Source organism: Bos grunniens, chromosome 27 (genome assembly GCF_055505025.1).
Source record: "Bos grunniens cultivar Pamir isolate PY7600 chromosome 27, Bosgru_T2T1.0, whole genome shotgun sequence".
In the NCBI taxonomy this organism is placed as follows: domain Eukaryota; kingdom Metazoa; phylum Chordata; class Mammalia; order Artiodactyla; family Bovidae; genus Bos; species Bos grunniens.
Genome location: NC_141191.1, coordinates 3,571,680 through 3,593,155, shown reverse-complemented (window position 1 = coordinate 3,593,155; position 21,476 = coordinate 3,571,680). Strand labels below are relative to the sequence as shown.

The window sequence follows — 21,476 nt, the reverse complement described above, 5'->3', positions numbered from 1 at the left end:
GAGCAACTTTTCAGAGAAAATGGTAACCTGACACTTGCACAAAGAATTCATTCAACTTTCTTAACCCAAGAACAGGCGCTTTTCATGCACAGGTTAAGATCTGAAGATTAGAATATGTCTGCCTCTGATGAGAAGCACACTGGTGTCACCGTGTGCTTTTCCATGTATGTGGTGAGCATGCTGTCTGGTACGTTACGAAAGGGAATTTTAAGATAATAAATGTACACAAAGCAGACTTTGCTTCTGTGAATGAATAACCAGTGGTGAGCATTCTCTCTGGTACGTTATGAAAGGGAATTTTGAGATAATAAATGTACACAAAGCAGACTTTGCTTTGTGAATGAAGCAATATTTACCAGTCAGTAAATATACTTTTAAGTGATGTTTAAATTAAAAAAAAAAGCTGAGTAATACTCCATTGTGTATATGTACCACAGCTTTCTTATCCATTCATCTGCTGATGGACAGCTAGGTTGTTTCCATGTCCTGGCTATTGTAAACAATGCTGTGATGAACATTCATGTTGATGTATGGCAAAACCAATACAATATTGTAAAGTAATTAGCCTCTAAGTAAAATAAATAAATTTAAATTAAAAACAAAAAAAAAAGCAAATTAGAAAGTAAAAAAAAAAGGCAAGAGGACTTGACACATTTAACAAGACATGGTCCAAATGCTCAATTTTTTTAGTTAGGATAGAAAGAGAACACAACTTTGCAAATTATTTTTGAATGCGTATATTCTATACAGTCTCCAGTGTCAAAAATGACTTTAACCAATTGGGAATAAATTTGAGTCCACTGTATTTCTCATGATTCAGTAGTTCTACATCATCATTGCTGCCTTGTACAAACAAAATGTCAGGTCCGTGGCTTTTATGCTAAGTGAAGCACAGGTTCGGGTCACTCAAGCCTATTGGAGTGGCTCTAGATTCAGGGGGCAAGGAGTGGAGATATCTCTTAGATCCCACTAGGCTTGTGGAAGATTCTATATGACTTGAAGCATTCTAGAGAACCCCTGCCTGGGGAAATTGAAAAACACCATGTATACACCTCAGGAATAGCATCTTCTTCTTCTCAGGTGATAGGAGGTAAGACTGCTGCAACTAAAACTATTGTTTTCCTTTTTATGGAAGAAAAAACTGGGGAGATTCAGTCATTAAAATCCTGTTTGAAGAAAAAAAATATTTAAGACAAAATTGAGTGAAAGAAGCAGACGTACGGCACATAAAAGAATACAGTCATGAAAAGGAAATGAGCGCGTGTCACATCCATGACCCTGTGTGACCCTGAAGGTGGAAAAGAAATTTCTGCCCCAAAGAAATATCATTGGTTGGAGGCTCTCATATTAGTCTCCAAATAAGCTTTATTGTCATTACCAGAAAGCATTTTTCCACAGTGTGTAACTGGGGGGAAATAAAATGGAGTTTATTTAAAAAAAAAAAAAACCAGCCAATATATTTCCCGGTGCATTGTTTTAAATTGTTTGTTTTTTCCTCATGTAATCTCATTGTTTTTTGTTTTTTTATTTTTAATCCAATCTGGAGTAACATAGGAACTTTTAATTTTTATTTTGTAATTCTAAAAGGGAAGAGTAAGAGTTTGGGGTTCAATTCAGCTAAACCATCATGATTGGAAATCTCAGTCTTTAAACATACACAAGCCATATGAAGAACATTCCCCCCCCACCGCCCCCGACTAAGGCCATGTGTAGAACTATTTTACTACAAGTCACATTTTCATGTAATTGGCATAAGTTTAGCTAATTATGTAGATGCTGTATTTATGTTTTTTCATGCCTTTTATTGATTTTCCAGTTGAGTATATAGATGCTATAGTTCATACAATATGAACTACATGAGTACATAAATTTTTAATGCCATGCTCTATGATTATTATTACAGATATTCAGAGTGAAAATTTGCTTTAGAAGTAGAAAACTCTTTCAAAACTGAATTAAATTTCATCCCATTAAAGGATATATAACCCTTAGTGCAAGCCACTGTTTTATATACTGATATTCTGTGGATCTTTATTTGGGAGGATTTGAATAAGTCTATGGAAAAAACATGCTCTATAATTACATTTATTTAGAATACACTGTATTAAATTATTTTTTTAAGTTTCTTTATTCTCTGAGCCTTTAATCCCTGATATACAATGGAGACCAACAAGAGAGAGTTGGAGGATGTGGTATTAGTCTTATTAGACCAGACACTTATTAATAACCTACAGAAAAGTGTTCTGCAGAACACTTGTCTTGTAAACTCATGTGTCTTTTGAAATTCTTCTTATGTACAAAATCTGTGTGCATCTTTGTGTAAAGCTTCTTCACTGAGTAATGTGCTTTTGCTTTAATGAATATTGAATAAAAATTTGGAAAGAGAAGTAATAAAAGCATATCTCTTAAAAAATTACAATGAGACTCATCGATGATCTCCTTGGCTTTTTTTCTAAAGATTTATTTTTAAATTATTTTAGTACTATATACTTATTTATCATAGAAGTATTACTATGGATATTTACTAAGAGCTGTTGTTGCCAAGTTATGCCTTGGCATGTCAGCCAAGTCATGTCTGACTCTTTGCAACCCCATGGACTACAGCACGCCAGGCTTCCCTGTACTTTGGTATCTCCTGGAGTTTGCTTAAAACTCATGTCCATTGAGTCGATGAAGCCATCCAGCTATCTCCTCTATTGACCCTTATCCTCCTGCCTACAATCTTCTCCATCATCAGGGTCTTTTTCAGTGAGTCAGCTCTTCACATCAGTTGGCCAAAATATTGGAGCTTCAGCTTCAGCACCAGTTTTTCCAATGAATATTCAGGGTTGATTTCCTTTAGGATTGACTGGTTTGATCTCTTTGCTTAATAGACAATTAACTTTTAATACTAAGTATTTATTTTTAAATTATTTTAATGCTATATTAAATTAATTCTCATTTGGAAATGAGTATGTAATCATCCATGTGACCACTTGCTTGAATAAAGAATGAAGTTTCTTTCGGAGATGTGAAATTCAGTCCAATGGACAAGATTGAAAATGTACAACAAGATTTGCTTATTTTTTTTCCTAAAGCCCAGAGAAATCTCAGCAACAGTAGAGCAGTTAGATCTTAGATTCTTCAGTTACTCAAATAGTAAACTCAAGATTGATCATTTGTAAAATACTAGTTCCATGGAAGCACCATTGTGTTGCCTAGGTGATGGCCACAATGGGCTATGATTCTGGTGCTTGAATTCTCTAACTGCTCTTCTCTATTGTAAAGAGTTGTGGGTTACGGGTGTGACACTCCTGGCATCCTAACTAGAAGCTTTGTGTCCTCAGGTCCATTCTGCATTCCACTGCTGAACTGGTCTTCTTTCAGGGAGATGTGCTTGCCTTCTGCCTTGCCTGCTGATCTTTGCAGCTGATGAGAGTGGAAACTGAAAGAATGTTCCTCAGTGGCTCTGACTCAGCATTTCCTGCTCTCTTTCCATTGAAAAACTTACTCTTTTTTGATACTTATTGAGAACGCTCCTTCAAGTAAAATTCCCCTACTCAAAACACTAATAATTACAATGGCAATGATGACAGGCATGATAAGCCAGCCTTCGTGCAGTGGGATTAAGGTAGAACTGAAATGGAGGGTCTGCAAGGCCCAGTATGACAGTAAAGTAAGTTCTCTGGAAACATAGCCACTGAAAATATGCCAAAGGTGTTGGACATGATTAAGTTTAGCTTTTTAAAATGTATCACTGAAACTGCAGGACAGTAAGGGATCCTCAGAGTCACCAAAGTAATGTGAGATGCAGAAAGGCCATGAAATTAAGGGGTTGGCTTTGTCCTGGGAGCAGACCCAGGTTTGATCTCTAGGTCAGGAAAATCCCCTGGAGAAGGGAATGGCAACCCACTCCAGTGCTCTTGTTTGGAGAATTCTATGGACAGAGGAGCCTGGTGTCCATGGGGCTGCAAAAAGTTGAACACGACTGGGTGACTTTCTCACTTTACTTTCCCCTGAAAGCATCTGTCAGTAGGACCCTAGTGAGACTGAATTTCATTTCTGAGAGTCTGTGGGCTGAAAAGATAGGAAGAAACATCTGAGAGCTTTTCAATATTGGAAATATAATCAGATCCGCTTACACACTGCTAGAACTCCAAGAAGGAAATGGCAACCCACTCCAGTGTTCTTGCCTGGAGAATCCCAGGGATGGGGGAGCCTGGTGGGCTGCCATCTATGGGGTCGCACAGAGTCGGACACGACTGAAGCAACTTAGCAGCTGCAGCAGCAGAACTCCAAAGAGAGGTCTGCTGTCACTACAAGGGAGAAAAGTTAGATGGTAAAGACAGATAGACAGACGGATGGACAGATACGGATATAGACACAGGTATAGAAATAGACACAGGGACAGAGAACTCATAGCCACAAGCAGGTTTCAGACTAGCTTATAAACGAATTTGTGCCATCTCTGTGGTCCAAAATGCCTCAGCAGAGACTTTATTTTAAAGAGGTAGAAGGCTTCTCTTCTTCCAGGCACATGGGAAAGTCAAATGAGAATCCCCTCTGCATAAATGCACCTTCAAAAGAATTACTGCAAGTGAAGTCCCATAAATAGAAGAGCAAAATCAAAATTCAGGGGCACCTTAGACTCTGAGAGATATTGGAATCATTATCAGATCAGACCATAAGAGTGTAAAAAACAAAAGTGAATAAAATTATGAGTAGAGAACAAAATACTGTATAAATGGCCAAAGATGTTTGAACAAAATGCTAGCAGAGAAACAATGAAAGGAAGTTTAAAACTCAACTACATGACAGTATAATAAATTTGATGCAGATGGAGAGAAGATTATGATAGGAAAATGGTCTAAAAAATTACCCAGAAGATGGAACAAAGATTTTTTAAAAATGAAAAGTTAAGAGACATGAAGGATAGAGACATTTGTCAAATTTTAGTTCACAAGAGGGGAATACAGATAATAGGAGGGAACTGATATTTGATAAGATAGTTGCTTAATCTTCAGATTTAAAACTTTGAATGTGTTCCAAGCAGGACTAATATAAGAAGGTTCATTCATAGACATGATATTGCAAAACTTTTATTTCCTTAGAAATATAAGGCAATTCATGCATAGACATCATATTGTGAAATGTTAGGACATCAAAGATAGATGATCTTAAAGTCATTCCAGACTGTGAGATTAAGTAGGAAAACTGGAAAGCAGAAAATTGTAATACATTAACAGCATTGAGGGGGAAATGAGAACAGAAACATCTATTGATCCTACAGTATCAGGTTAGTAAAAATATTCTTTAGATTAAAGGAGAATTTAAAATATTTTTAAAGAACTAAAGGTATTTTTGGACAAAACAGTTTAAGAGGGTTTGGGTCATCTTAGCTGGTTGTCCCATGAGAAGGCATCAACCCAAAGAAAATGTATCCTATCTTATTTTCCTCAAGTTTCCTTGAGATTGGGGTTCTCAAATCATTTAAATTGTGGCATATATTTTCATTAAAATATTGTTGAGAAAATCAAAGGGAAATGAGTGTGTGTGCATAGCATGACATAAATCCTTAATATTTTCCATAATTGGTTGAATTTTCATCAGGATTTTTCTAGCATCTGTTCAAAGGAAGCATAATCAAGATGCAAGTTATCGAATATATTCTTGAGGGAAAAACAATGTTCACATGTGGACAAGTGACTCATTATGCCGATCAAAGGCGCTTCAGCCACAGGGCTCCACATCTGTAAGAGTGTAGGGATCACGTCTCCAGTCACTAATGTGATGTCCCTTTGTTCCAGCATCCATCGCATCCACCTGCAATGACCCGGGTATGCCTCAAAACGGTACCCGCTACGGGGACAGCAGAGAACCTGGGGACACCATCACCTTCCAGTGTGACCCTGGGTACCAGCTCCAAGGGCAAGCTAAAATCACCTGTGTGCAGCTGAATAACCGATTCTTTTGGCAACCAGACCCTCCTACATGCATAGGTATTGTGCAATGGAATATAGCAGTTTTAAATTGGAGAAGGAGTGCATGTTATCATTAAAATTGCTCTATAAAATGCATTATTCTTCAGAAGTATTTCTCAAGAGTTTCTTGCACACCCTCAGGTTTTCTGAGATTACATTGAAATTTTATTATAAACCTTTAAATTTTATTTTATTAGGTGAAATAAAGGAAGTAGTTTACTTAATGTACAGTAATTGACATTTCCCTAAAATTTCCTATCCTTAACAAATCTTATAAAAATATAGATCAATCAAGTTACTGTAATTTAAAATTTTGGGTGGCTGAAAATTCATAACCCTACCATTGTTGTTCTCATTTTTAATATAGAAATGTGCCCTTAAGCAAAGGCTACTCAATAAAGAATATGTTCTCTTTTTAGATAATTTTTCTGTAATAGCAGTACATTTTTAATAGAATCCTAAAACCTAGAAATTATACTGCTTATGTCAATATACAGATAAAAGGAAAGACTTCTTTCTGAATTCTTACTAGAATTTTGCAGTTTGACCTTATTAAGAAGAAAACAATCGGTATTGCAGACCTTAGTCTGAACAACCAATATCCAAGATACCTGCTTGTGCATGCTTAGTCACTCAGTCGTGTCTAACTCTTTGTGACCCCATGGACTGTAGCCTGCCGGGATCCCCTGTCCCTGGGGTTCTCCAGGCAAGAATACTGGAGTGGGTTGCCTTTCCCTCCTGCAGGGGATCTTCCCTATCCAGAGATCGAACCTGTGTCTCCTGCATTAGCAGGCAGATTCTTTACCACTGAGCCACCTGGGAAGTCCCCTATTCTATTACAAATATGGTTTTAAGGAAAGACACATTTTTTTTATAAACAGTTATTCACCATTCAATTAAATATTTTGCCATAAATACCTATTTATGGTAGCCCATCTTAATTTTTTTAAAACCTTTATTATTTTAATGAACAGTCACAGGGTAATTTGTACTTCCTTATAATCTGTTTAAAAAATATAAAATTGAATTAATCTGCAAAGAGAGGAAGTGATAATGAAGTCATATGCTCATAGTTAATGGCCCATTTTGCATCGGATGACCTTGAGGGAATTTTGTGACTTAAAATGATTTCTATTGTCATAATGCACAGCAGTGAAAAAATTCTCAGTGGTCCCATGGTGCTATAATGTGCAACTCTTAACTTATTACAGAGTGCTTGCAGGAGTCTGGAGATAGATGAGATTGACAGCTCTGCTTCTTAGCACGTGGAGGCCTGTCAGAGAGCTACCATGCTTGTGTAAAGTTCTGTGCCGTATTTACATTTCATGACTTTCATGAGTACTGTCATACATTTCATCTCAAGCTGAGTCATCAGGAGATACACCAGATTTCTTCGTGTTCCTTTTTTAAAGTGGAGTAATTACCTATAAATGCAACCAACATGTTAAGCCATTGGTCTGTTTTTAAATCAGGAAAGGCACTTTTTCCCTCAATTTGCATGAGTTTAAGCTTATGGACCGGAGAAGGCAATGGCAACCCACTCCAGTACTCTTGCTTGGAAAATCCTATGGATGGAGGAGCCTGATAGGCTGCAGTCCATGGGGTCGCTGAGAGTTGAACATGACTGAGCGACTTCACTTTCACTTTTCACTTTCATGCATTGGAGAAGGAAATGGCAACCCACTCCAGTGTTCTTGCCTGGAGAATCCCAGGGACGGGGGAGCCTGGTGGGCTGCCGTCTATGGGGTCGCACAGAGTCGGACACGACTGAAGCGACTTAGCAGCAGCAGCAGCAGCAAGCTTATGGACGAGTATATAAAGAAGCAATATGATTACCAGTTAATCTCTTGAAGATAATTTCTTGGTTTACATTCATTTGAACAATTCATTATAAAATTTGACCACCTTCCCAACTAATCTATGGTCTTTTTTGAGTTTGCCTCTTAGTTATCTAACTTTGGTCAGTGACTAGGTAAACGGGTTCTCAGCAATGAAAACAGATAACACTTCATCTTTCTTGAGTATCAGCTCCATGGATAAGCTAACATCACTCCAAGGCAATAGAATATCAATTGTATTGGCAACAGAAACCACCCACACACATAGATATTATGTAACACAAAAATGGAAAGCACATATCTAGGAATAAATGAGTATCTCTTCATCCCATTGTGAATATTTTTCCCTCAGAAAAGAGATAATGCTTTTGTAAGATAGTGGTCCACCTTAGTGGTGGTCGTGGTTTGGTGCTCATCTAAATTCTGTTCTGCTGATATGAGACAATTTTTACTTTTTTTTTTGCTTCTTCCTTATGTTTTTGTGTAAGTTTTATAAGCTACAGTTAAGAAAAAAGATGAAAAAGCACTGTCCCCTTTTTACCTAAGGGCAACTGCTATTCACGTGAACATGCATATGTGTCATAGTTATTTTATGTATATATAACCTATATTTTAAATATTTTTAAATGATAGCACCCTGAATGATTGTTTTGTAATATATGCTTTTTACTTACCAGTACAGGATGAGTATCTTTTACTGTCCTTACTTATTTTTTTACTAATTAACATTTCTGCCTACAGAGTTGCTCTCTGGATCAATAATGACCAATATTGATCCCGCTAATCACTCCTCCGTGCACAGTTAGGTGTTTCAGCCTTTTCCCTCTCACAGAAATTGCTGAAATGAACACCACTGCAGAACACATCCATGATTTTTTATGAATGACATATTTCTACAAACTTATCTATTTCTAGAATTTTCAAAACTTTTCCGGAAAGATTGCCCAATTTCATCATCATCTCTTTGCAACCCCATGGACACCAGGCTCCTCCGTTCATGGGATTTTCTAGGCAAGAATACTGGAGTGGGTTGCCATTTCCTTCTCCATAATCATCATCAGCCATCGTATTATTGTTTATTTTCCCCGACTCAGAAAAAAAATGCTATATATGGTATTTGTTAATCTCATAATATGAGCAGGACATGAAGATTCCTTGGTGGTTCAATTGGCATATTAAATTAGCCATGAGATTGAACTGTTTTTAATTTCATAGTCTCATTGGCCGCTTGAGTTTGCTCTTTCCTATTGACAGGCTAGCGTTTTTCCATTTTATTCTTAGTGTATTTTTCCCTCCTATTTGCTGTTCTCTTTCTCTCGCATGCTTTCATAAAATCTCTCAGCTGCTCCCCTGTTCGTATGCTACTCCAGTGTTCACCAGCATTGACTGCTCACCCTTCCTACGGTTTGCTTGGATGCCACACTCTTTTCATTTCACAAAGGAATCCCATGATGGAGGCACCCCTGGAACTGGGACTTTCTACTGAGACTTAAAAGACCGATTCTCCAGACCACAGGATTCTCACTACCTCCTGATTCTGAATAAAGTGTCTCTCGACCATCTCCTTGGTTTCAGATTTCTCAAGTAGCCCACAATACCTTTTGTCCAAGTTCAAGTTCTAAAGAGCTCTGCAAAGCAAAAATGCATTCTAAGTTTGCAGACACTTAATTTGGTGGCACCATCCTGCCCTGGTCTACAGGGAAAACTATTTTGAGACTGTTTATCCCATTTAGTGGTGTGAACATTGAAATGTTTTGGTGCAGAAGTAGCGATGTGTCTAGTTAAAGAGCGCTGCTGCACACCTCAGTGGATGAACTTGTTATCCCGGATGTCGGGAGGAGTGACCCTGAGGATTTCAAACAAGGGCCTGTTGGCTGATATGGGTTTGAGGATTTATCTCTATGTCCATTCCCCCTGGAGAATTTCTAGAGTGTCTGAATTGCATTTGATACTGAATCTAATCCTATCCGAAATATTGTGCAAGCTTGCTAATGAAAACCTGATGAGACTAAAATAAAGAGTCCCCCATCAGAATAGAGAACAAACCCAGCAAGATAGTCCTCCTTAATTCCACACCAAGGTTTAAATAACCTCATTTGAAAATGCCCCCTGAGACGGGTGGGAATAAGACAGGATCTTCCCTTTGTTTCTTATAAATTAATATTTGGGTCTCATCCTGAACTCTTCCTGCTGGTGGCACCCTTGTACGCAGTACCCTGAATCTGCCAAGTTTGTTCTTTTCAAGCCTGGACGGAGCAGCATTGCCTGAGACCCTCAGGTGCCTCCCTCCCCACCTCAGCACCACCTCTTCTTTTGTTCAGGCTCTGGTGCTCCACGCTGTCAGGGTCCACTTGATTCCGGGGAGGTGGCGTCTCGTCCTGCGAAAGCCACTCTGTGGTTGCTGTTCGGTCACTAAGTCCTGTCTGATTCTTCGCACTTAGCTGATTGTTTCCACCCCATTTATTAAAATAAAACTTTATGCTAGGGGAAATGTGGTTGAAATCATTTTTGAGAAAATTATATTGAAATGCTCTTGAGAGTACATCTTTAAGAATTTATTATAAATATTTCCTGTGATATTATTCAGAGTTTGCCTTTGATGAAACTGAAGTTATAACAAAATGTCTTGGGATTCGTTAGATTTTGTCTTATGGAAAGTTAAGTTTTCAGGATGTTAAATGGGTATTTAAAGACACATTCATCTCAGAAGACTACAAAGTGTACATCTTCATCTTATTTTCACAAAAAGTCCCTGTGTGTTTGTGTGGGGATTATCAGTAATTAGCATATTCCCTTCTCTACTTGTTTTTTCCCCTGAACATGGAAATAATCAATGAAGTGAAATAAGGTATACAGTTTAGAAGGAACAGTACAATTTAATCAGGGTGTACACGTGTTCCCTATCCTGAACCCCCCTCCCACCTCCCTCCCCATACCAAAAACCAATATAATATTGTAAAGTAAAAAAAAAAAAAAAAAATTAAAAAAAAAAGAAAGTTATTATCATTAATCAGGGTAATTTATTTTTTTTAGAACAACTTGGTGACAATTCACAGTATTCAGTATGAAAACCTTTAACCTAGTATTTTAACAAATCTATCTAAAATTAGTGTGTGTCAGTTTTGCAGTGTTAATAACTTTCACAGCATAGAAGCTTTAACAGAAGTCTTATCTAACTAAATGTAAATAGCCCCCAAATTTTCAGGCTCAAGAATCAACCACATAATCATTGACTTATATAAACACTTGTGATTAAATCTAAAATGCTTCTTCCTGATAATAACATACTAAGCACTGTGACAAAATGATATTTTTATGGGTTTTAACTTTCTGCCAAGCCTCCTCTTGATCATGTGTCACTAGATATCACCTAAATCTTGTTAGTTTTGTCATTTTGAAATCTGGGCACAGTACCCCAAGCCCTGCATATAGCAGAGGACTGTGAGAAATCTATGAAATAACAAATCTTCATTTATTCATCATATATTTCCTGCATACTTATTATGATCAAAAACTCCTAGGCTTAGGGTTACAAAAGTGAACAGGAGGTGAATGATCAATTATACCATTTGAAGCAAACTTCCGAGAGTAAGTGAGCAATGACTTCTTTGTAAACCACAAGAAATGACCAAAGAATTGACATGGCCATAAACTGATATCAATGGGGATATTTTACCCTCTCCAAGTTTTTTTTTTTTCTTATATTTATAGTGTACTTGACAGAAGTGTGGGGGATTCAGGTAACCTATCCAGTTTAATTGGGTAAAGTTTGAATGTATAGGATGTACATTTCCTTTGCCAGCAATGATAATCCTCCTTAAAAATGAAGTGGGATGGTATATAAAATTTGGTAATGATCACATTAAAAATGTGCAGACCTCCTGGGTCAGCTTAATAATGCTGCGTGTAACCTCTGACAAGCTCCTACTGACCATGTCCTTCTCTCCCTGCGGCAGCGGCGTGCGGAGGGAACCTAACCGGGCCCGCGGGGGTCATCCTGTCCCCCAACTACCCACAGCCCTACCCGCCTGGGAAGGAGTGCGACTGGAGAGTGAGGGTGAACCCGGACTTCGTCATTGCCCTGATATTCAAAAGGTACTGTGTTTTGTGGACTCCCTCCTTGTAGCAGGACTTTAAATGTCATACCTGGAGATGAACGCACTCATTCTTTCAGAGGGCTTTCAATTTCACATCTAGTGAAGCCCGAGGTCTTGTATCTAAAAGGGATAGCATCCGGCTGCAGGATGACAAACCTGGAAATCAGTTGTTTTGCTTTTCAATATTCTACTTGAATTAGGATACACATGATGTGGCAGGAATTACTTATAAATACTATCTTGCACACATTTTTGCAATGTATTCCACATGAGGGAGCTTAATTTACAGAATATTCAAGAAAATAAAGGAGTGATTTAGATATACTTGCGGCTTCCCAGGTGGCTCAGTGGTAAAGATTCCGCCTGCTAGTGCAAGAGAGGAGGGTTTAATCTCCGGGTCAGGAAGAAGTCCTGGAGGAGGAAATAGCCCATTCCAGGATTCTTGCCTGAAAACTCCCATGGACAAAAGGAGCCTGGTGGGCTATAGTCCACGGGGTCACAAAGAGTCAGACACAACTGAGCGACTGACACATGGGTATACTTGGTGTAATTTCTCATCAGTGTCTGATATTTCCCTTAGTGCATGGGTACTAATCCATTTCCAAGTGCATCCTGTCTGACATCCCCAAGGTGGTGTTGTTATTAATAATCATTCAAATACTCAAGACTTGCTAGAACTCTGAAAACACAAATTCCCCACATTTCAATGCTGTAAAGTTTCAATTAATAGACATTAGTCCTTTTTAAAAAATGCTAACTTCTTTCTGCTAAATTAAATGGTAAAAGTTCAAATCATAATATGATTATATTACAAATTAAATTCTACAGAACTATCACATTATTAATATCTGGCATACAATAATCGCATCTTTCCAAATCCCAAGGTATTTTCCAAGTTTATATTTTGACTTTTGAACTAAATAAGGTGATAAAAGAAAAGCTGTCCTATTGGTTTCAGCTCTCCAAGGCAGAGTGGTCTAATCGTATTTATTTATCTGTCAATTGAACACTTTTCTCTCATTGAGATGTTTATATCAGTATTCCAGGGCTGGCTGTGCTCATCTTCCTCCGCTTTCTCCTCTTGATGAGATCTGACTCAGGGTAATTTTAAACCTCTGTGACTCTGAATTTTAAGTAGTTTGATAAGCCATCACTTCCTGAGTTTACTCAAGCTGCTATAAATTTACCAAATGACGACTACTTTATTATGCCACTTGGCTATTACACAAAGGCTGTGAACATTTGCTAGGTTATGTTTTTGAGTATCCTTATGATTTTTGTTAATGCTAAATTCTGATGGAGCCTTTCTCAGAACCAGGAGACACCTCTGCTGCCAGGGGATTAAAAGTAAATTAACAATTAAAAGCCTTTTAGAGGGCACAAAACCTTTTTTGTAGGCGTTTCCTGCCTCGGGTCACGGAAAGTGACTCATTATCAAGTTTCCCACAGCGCAAGTCATCTGATAATATATAAGGCAGTTTTATATTATGCAAGTAGTTTTTCACTTAATGTTGTGCACCTCCCTGGAAGAAGGTTGACCTAGAAAATCTCCAAGTTTTCTTCTGATTCTAAGAGTTTGGAATCCTTTGCTGGCTGGGTGTCACAGACACTTGCACGTTTGGGACATCTTCTAAGAAATAGACAGCTTGTGTGTGCTCGGGTGGGACATTTTTCTGGGACCTTAGCTCTTAGATTTACTGAGTAGACAGAGGGAGGAAGCCAGGGTACCAGCTGGGAGCAGAGATGCTCAAGGACCCTGGCAAAGAGGCTGCTATTGGCACAGGGTGCCCAGGACACGCTTTTAAAGAATGAGACTGCAGTCAGCTGGGGGTGGGGGGAGCCTGGCAGAGACAGAAACAAAGGGGACAGAGAATGACAGGGCCTGGAGCACATACACGTGAGCTTCAAGGCTCGTCCTGTACTCAGGAGTCTTTGGGGAGGAATGTTTTATCAAAACTTCTGTAGACTTCGGGGTTGATGCCACTCACATATTGGAACCCAAATTGAATTTGGTTTAAAAGCATACCAAACTTAGGCCTACCTATTCTTGGGGTGTGTAGATCCATGCATCTGGTGTAGATAGATATAACACAGGATTTAACCAAAGGCACCATCACTATTTATAGGAATCACTCCAGACCTCAGTGCATACGTGATGGGGCATCCAAAGCAGAGGCCAGTTAGAATGTACTTGTTTGTGCCCGATCGAATTTCCATCATTCAGAATAATCTATCATAATAATTAGTTCTGCCAGTTATAAGGGTGTCGCATGACCAGAATCTAAAAACATCCTTGTAAACTATTCTAACTGAAATTGTTATTACCATCAAATTCTGTTTGGTTGCTGCGATTCCTTTTGGCCTCTTTATTCACTCTGCAGTCATTCCAATCTTTTACTTCCTCTTCGTTTCCAACTTCAGGGAACTTATCAGATAAACAGGCTCTGAAACCTTTAACAAACTCCTTGAGTAAATGTGCTCACATGGGAGCAGGGGCACCTTGACAGGGAGTAGGGCAGAGAAGTGCAGATGCAGGTATCACACTCATGTGGGGTCCATGGCTGTCCCCCCACGTTGCACGGGGCAGCTTTGGCAGGGACCTAGGGTTCATGCTTTATCACTTGAATCTCCAGATGAATTTGAGCCACTTAAACAACAGCACGTGTTTGTGATAATATCTAAAAATGCCTGACTCTCTCCATCCTTGTATATCCAAATATGCCACCAAAGGAAAGGGAAGAGAGTGGAAGCTGCCTGGGCTGGTCCACATTAAAGACCCTGAAGTATCTGACTTAGAGGTGCAGGGACAGAGGAGGGCCAGGCAAAATGGACTACAGCAGTGCCTCTGTCTGGTGTATTTGCTATTCTGACCCCACTCTTAGATGCCTGAACCAAGTTCAGTCTTTTACTTGAGAGTAGACGTATGTTTCAAGTTCCCAGATTATTGTCATCCTTATTGCCGTAAGTGGCAGAGACATTTAAAACCATATCCCACTTGAGAGCTTTGGACTTTAATTGTCAGACACTGGAAATTATTAGGGTGTTCACAGTACGAGAGAGACAGAAATACAGAGAGTGGGAGGGGGAGAGAGGAAGAAGGAGGGAGAAGGGAGAGAAAATTGGAACATCCAGTCATGGTGAAATAACGTGAGGTTTGACTTCCACACTTTTTAAGGACTGCAAATACTGGCCGAATTACCTAAGCAAGCAGAGGCAATTATAATTTTAAAAGTAAAGAACCAAAAATATTTTTGAACTTTAAGAATCATCAGCAACACCAAGGATTAACAGCAGGCAGACTCTTTACCATCTGAGCCACCAGGGAAGCCCAAACACCAAGTATAATATATTATTCAACTAAAAATATTTTCACATAAAAATCAAATATCAGTGGAAATACATCACTTCTGAACCCCCTTCCTTTAAACTGCATTCATTAGAAATATCACAGTTACAGGGAAGAGACATTGTATCTATGTTGCAAAGACTCATTTTCCTTTATATATCTTCAACATCATACTGTATTGAAGATAATGGTTATTATGTAAAATACTAATAATATTTGTTATAACTGGTGTCTGTTGTATTTATTGCCATTTTGATTATTATTGCATTTAGCTTTTGGATCATCCTGCTTTTTAAAAGTTAAAATACAAAGGCAAATACAATCGCTGTGTGCTCTCAGAGACTTGATAGTTGGGAAGAAGAGAGACATACAGGAGGTACGGAAACTCATCAATACTCTTTCCTTTCAGTTTCAACATGGAGCCCAGCTATGATTTCCTGCACATCTATGAAGGAGAGGACTCCAACAGCCCTCTCATTGGAAGTTTCCAGGGCTCTCAGGCCCCAGAAAGAATTGAGAGCAGCGGAAATAGTCTTTTTCTGGCATTTCGAAGCGATGCTTCTGTGGGCTTGTCGGGGTTTGCCATTGAATTTAAAGGTACTGTGATCAGCTTAACTAGCAAGGAAAGTAATTTGTATCAGAATTGCTTTCATTGTAAACATTTATTTATAAAGTCTTGCCTCATGCATAAAATTCTGACGTCTTTCTCATCTGTCTGGGGAAGAGATTCCAATCTCTCCAGAGGAGAAGAAATTTCCAACATGCATTTCTACCTTAGCCAAAAGAAAAGAAAGTAGGGGAGGAAGTTTTGTTTTAGTCTTTTCTCCAGATTCATGCCATTTAAAGATAAATTATGATTGGCGCTGGTGCTAAAGAACCTGCCCGTCAATCCAGGAGACATAAGAGATGTGGGTTCAATCCCTGGGTCCGGAAGATCCCCTGGAGGAGGAAATGACAACCCACTCCAGTATTCTTTCCTGGAGAATCCCATGGGCAGAGGAGCCTGGAGGTGGCAGCTACAATCCATGGGGTCTCAAAGAATCAGACACAACTGAAGTGACTTAGCACATGCAATGAATAATTGAAGTAATTAAGAACTATTTTAAGATTATTTTACTCTCTTGTTTCTCTAGGATGACTCAATATAAGTATACCAACCAGCTTAGTTTTATCTCAGTATTTTTCAAAATGTAAAATATTGATTGCCCTTTCCCTGTCCTTACACCCATGGTGTTGGTTTGATGGGGAGTAAGTACTGATCCCAGGGCTTTCCAGGTGGCACTAGTGGTAAAGAATCCTACCTGCCAGTGCAGGAAACAAAAGAACACGGGTTTGATCCCTGGGTCAGGAAAATACCTGGAGGAGGAAATGGTAACCCACTCCGGTATTCTTGCCTGGAGAATTCCATGGACAGAGGAGCCTGGTGGGCTACAGTCCATGGAGTTGCAGAGTCAGACATGACTGAGCGACTGAGCACACAGGGACACACGCACACACAAGCACTGATTCTGCTCACGTCTTTCTTCTTTGGTCACATGATGAGTGTTGCCCACTTCTCTGGGGTCTACCACCCACTGTCACCAGCATCCAGAGAATACACACAGAAAACTCACAAGTAAAAACCACCCCAATCTAAGCATTTTGCCCTTGGGGTAATGAAAATAAATATATATATTTTTCAAATCTATTTCTCATGTTAACAAGGAAAACATGGGGCACCTTACAAAGAATTAGAGAAAAGGACTTACCAACATATTAATTGACAGTAGTGAGGGCTTTATAAAAATAATGAATATGTATATGTATGCATATGTTTGTTTAAGCGTGTGAATTAGTTATTAGTTACCAGAATTGTAAAATAAAACTTAGACTGTTTCAACTCTTGTTAAGCTTTTAATGAACTTGCATTTATTTATATGATTTTTAAGGAGAAAATTAATCTACTTCTTCCAAAACACTAACATCTACAAAGTTAACGATCTTTATTACAGTTTATAATTTTATCACTTGAAAATGGAATCTTTATTGTGTCCATGTTTTACATGAAATATTCCCTTGGTATCTCTAATTTTCTTGAAGAGATCTCTAGTCTTTCCCATTCTGTTGTTTTCCTCTATTTCTTTGCACCGATCACTGAGGAAGGCTTTCTTATCTCTCCTTGCTATTCTTTGGAACTCTACATTCAAATGGGTATATCTTTCCTTTTCTCTTTTGCTTTTTGCTTCTCTTCTTTTCACAGGTATTTATAAGGCCTCCTCAGACAGCCATATTGGTTTTTTGCATTTCTTTTCCATGGGGATGGTCTTGATCCCTGTCTCCTGTACAATGTCATGAACCTCCATCCATACTTCATTAGGCACTCTGTCTATCAGATCTAGTCCCTTAAATCTATTTCTCATATCCACTATATAATCATAAGGGATTTGATTTAGGTCATACCTTAATGGTCTAGTGGCTTTCCCTACTTTCTTCAATTTAAGTCTGAATTTGGCAATGAGGGGTTCATGATCTGAGCCACAGTCAGCTCCTGGTCTTGTTTTTGCTGACTGTATGGAGCTTCTCCATCTTTGGCTGCAAAGAATATAATCAATCTGATTTTAGTGTTGACCATCTGGTGATGTCCATGTGTAGAGTCTTCTCTTGTGTTGTTGGAAGAGGGTGTTTGCTATGACCAGTGTGTTCTCTTGGCAAAACTCTATTAGCCTTTGTCCTGCTTCAGTCTGTACTCCAAGGCCAAATTTGTCTGTTATTCCAGGGTTTCTGAGAAGGCAATGGCACCCCACTCCAGTACTCTTGCCTGGGAAATCCCATGGGCAGAAGAGCCTGGTAGGCTGCAGTCCATGGGCTCTCGAAGAGTTGGACACGACTGAGCGACTTCACTTTCCCTTTTCACTTTCATGCATTGGAGAAGGAAATGGCAATCCACTCCAGTGTTCTTGCTTGGAGAATTCCAGGGACGGGGGAGCCTGGTGGGCTGCCTTCTATGGGGTCGCACAGAGTTGGACACGACTGAAGTGACTTAGCAGCAGCCAGGTGTTTCTTGACTTCCTACTTTTGCATTCCAGTCACCTATAATGAAAAGGACATCTTTTTGGGGTGTTAGATCTAAAAGGTCTTATAGGTCTTCATATAGGTTCAACTTCAGTTTCTTCAGTGTTACTGGTTGGGGCCTAGACTTGGATTACTGTGATATTGGATGGTTTGCCTTGGAAACAAACAGAGATAATTCTGTCATTTTTGAGATTGCATCCAAGTACTACATTTCAGAGTCTTTTGTTGACTATGATGGCTATTCCATTTCCTCTAAGGGATTATTGCCCACAAGAGTAGATATAATCGTCATCTGAGCCAGATAATCATGATGGTGTGATCACTCACCTAGAGACAGACATCCTGGAATGTGAAGTCAACTGGACCTTAGAAAGCATCACTACAAACAAAGCTAGTGGAGGTTATGGAATTCCAGTTGAGCTACTTCAAACCCTGAAAGATGATGCTATGAAAGTGCTGCACTCAATATCCCAGCAAATTTGGAAAACTCAGTAGTGGCCACAGGACTGGAAAAGGTCAGTTTTCATTCCAATCCCAAGGAAAGGCAATGCCAAAGAATGCTCAAACTGCTGCACAATTGCACTCATCTCACACATGAGTAAAGTAATGCTCAAAATTCTCCAAGCCAGGCTTCAGCAATATGTGAACTGTGAACTTCCAGATGTTGAAGCTGGTTTTAGAAAAGGCAGAGGAACCAGAGATCAAATTGCCAACATCTGCTGGATCATCAAAAAAGCAAGAGAGATCCAGAAAAACATCTATTTCTGCTTTATTGACTATGCCAAAACCTTTGACTGTGTGGATCACAATAAACTGTGGAAAATTCTGAAAGAGATGGGCATACCAGACCACCTGACCTGCCTCTTGAGAAACCTATATGCAAGTCAGAAAGCAACAGTTAGAACTGGACATGGAACAACAGACTGGTTCCAAATAGGGAAAGGAGTACATCAAGGCTGTATATTGTTACCCTGTTTATTTAACTTATATGCAGAGTACATCATGAGAAACGCTGGGCTGCAAGAAGCACAAGCTGGAATCAAGATTGCCAGGAGAAATATCAATAACCTCAGGTATGCAGATGACACCACCCTTATGGCAGAAAGTGGAGAGGAACTCAAAAGCCTCTTGATGAAAGTGAAAGAGGAGAGTGAAAAAGTTGGCTTAAAGCTCAACATGCAGAAAACTAAGATCATGGCTTCTGGTCCCATCACTTCATGGGAAATAGATAGGGAAACAGGAACAGTGTCAGACTTTATTTTTCTGGGCTCCAAAATCACTGCAGATGGTGACTGCAGCTGTGAAATTAAAAGACACTTCCTCCTTGGAAGGAAAGTTATGACCAACCTAGATAGCATATTGAATAGCAGAGACATTACTTTGCCAACAAAGGTCCATCTAATCAAGGCTATGGTTTTTCCAGTGGTCATGTATGGATGTGAGAGTTGGACTGTAAAGAAAGCTGAGTGACGAAGAATTGATGCTTTTGAACTGTGGTGTTAGAGAAGACTCTTGAGAGTCCCTTGGACTTCAAGGAGATCCAACCAGTCTATTCTAAAGGAGATATGTCCTGGGTGTTCTTTGGAAGGAATGATGCTAAAGCTGAAACTCCAGTACTTTGGCCACCTCATGTGAAGAGTTGACTCATTGGAAAAGACTCTGATGCTGGGAGGGATTGCGGGCAGGAGGAGAAGGGGACGACAGAGGATGAGATGGTTGGATGGTGTCACCGACTCGATGGACATGAATTTGAATGAACTCCGGGAGTTGGTGATGGACAGGGAGGCCTGGTGTGCTGCAATTCATGGGGTTGCAAAGAGTCTGACATGACTGAGCAACTGAACTGAACTGAGCTGAGCTAAATTCACCCATTCCAGTCCATTTTAGTTCGCTGAGTCCTAAAATGTCAACGTTCGCTCTTGCCATCTCCCATTTGACCACTTCCAATTTGCCTTGATTCATGGACCTAACATTCCAAGTTCCTATGCAATATTGTTCTTTATAGCATTGGGCTTTACTTTTATCACCAGTCACATTCACAACTAGGTGTTGTTTTTGCTTTGTCTGTGTCTCTTCATTCTTCCTGGAGTTATTTCTCCACTGATCTCCAGTAGCATATTGGGCACCTACTGACCTGGGGAGTTCATATTTCAGTACCCTATCTTTTTGCCTTTTCATACTGTTCATGAGGCATGTGTTTGAGTAAATCCGAGAGTTGGTGATGAACAGGGAGGCCTGGCGTGCTGTAGTCCATGGGGGTCACAAAGAGTTGTGCACTACTGAGCAACTGAGCTGAACTGAACTGAAGTGTAATCTAAAAAATAATATAAATTAATGTATAAGCAAATCAGAAACAGCCTCACAGACATAGGAAACAAACTTGTGGTTACCAAATGGGAAAAGGAAGAGGGGAGAGACCAACTAGGGGTACAGGATTAACTAACTACTACTTCCCCGGTGGCTCAGAGAGTAAAGAATCTGCCTGCAGTGCAGGAGACCTGGGTTCAATTCCTGTGTCGGGAAGATCCTCTGGAGAAGGAAATGGCAACCCACTCCAGTATTCTTGCCTGGAAAATCCCATGGACAGAGGAGACTGGCAGGCTATTGTGCATGGAGTCACAAAGAGTTGGACATGACTGAGTGACTAACACACGCACATGTATAAAAGTAGATAAGCAGCAAGGACATTTGTTACAGCACAGGGAATTAGCCACTATTTTGTTGACGTTCAGCTGCTAAGTGGTATCTGACTCTGCAACCCCATGGGTTGCAGCAGAGCAGACTCCTCTGTTCTTCACTATCTCCAGGAGTTCGCTCAAACTCATGTCTGTTTAGTTGGGATGCCATCCAACCATCTCATCCTCTGTTGTTCAGAGCACAGGAAATTGAAGCCATTATTTTGTAATAACTTATGATGGAATACAATCTGCAAAAATAGTGAATCACTATACTGTTGGTACACCTGAAACTAATATAATATTGTAAATCAACTGTACTTCAAGGGAAAATAAAAAGACTATGCATTTGTCATTGGTCAGGGAAGCAGAGAGCAGACACAGCGCTTGGACTTGACCCAAAGGAGCCTTGGGGCAGTCCTGCCAGTGTCCCCAGAGACCCTGCAGAGTCCATCGACATGGCTCTAGGGCAGGAGTTCTGGGAAGCGTCCTTAAGCAGAACTGACAGG

At 39.5% G+C, this 21,476-nt stretch overlaps 1 protein-coding gene across 1 annotated transcript in view; it reads left to right on the top strand.

Moving 5' to 3' along the window:
* Positions 1-21,476, top strand: part of CSMD1 (CUB and Sushi multiple domains 1) — a 2,074,203-nt gene that overhangs the window by 1,805,777 nt on the left and 246,950 nt on the right. Inside the window, exons 28-30 of the mRNA XM_086379826.1 lie at positions 5,787-5,978; positions 11,755-11,893; positions 15,651-15,838. Coding sequence (XP_086235952.1) covers positions 5,787-5,978; positions 11,755-11,893; positions 15,651-15,838 — 519 coding nt within the window. The remainder of the gene's footprint in view (positions 1-5,786; positions 5,979-11,754; positions 11,894-15,650; positions 15,839-21,476) is intronic.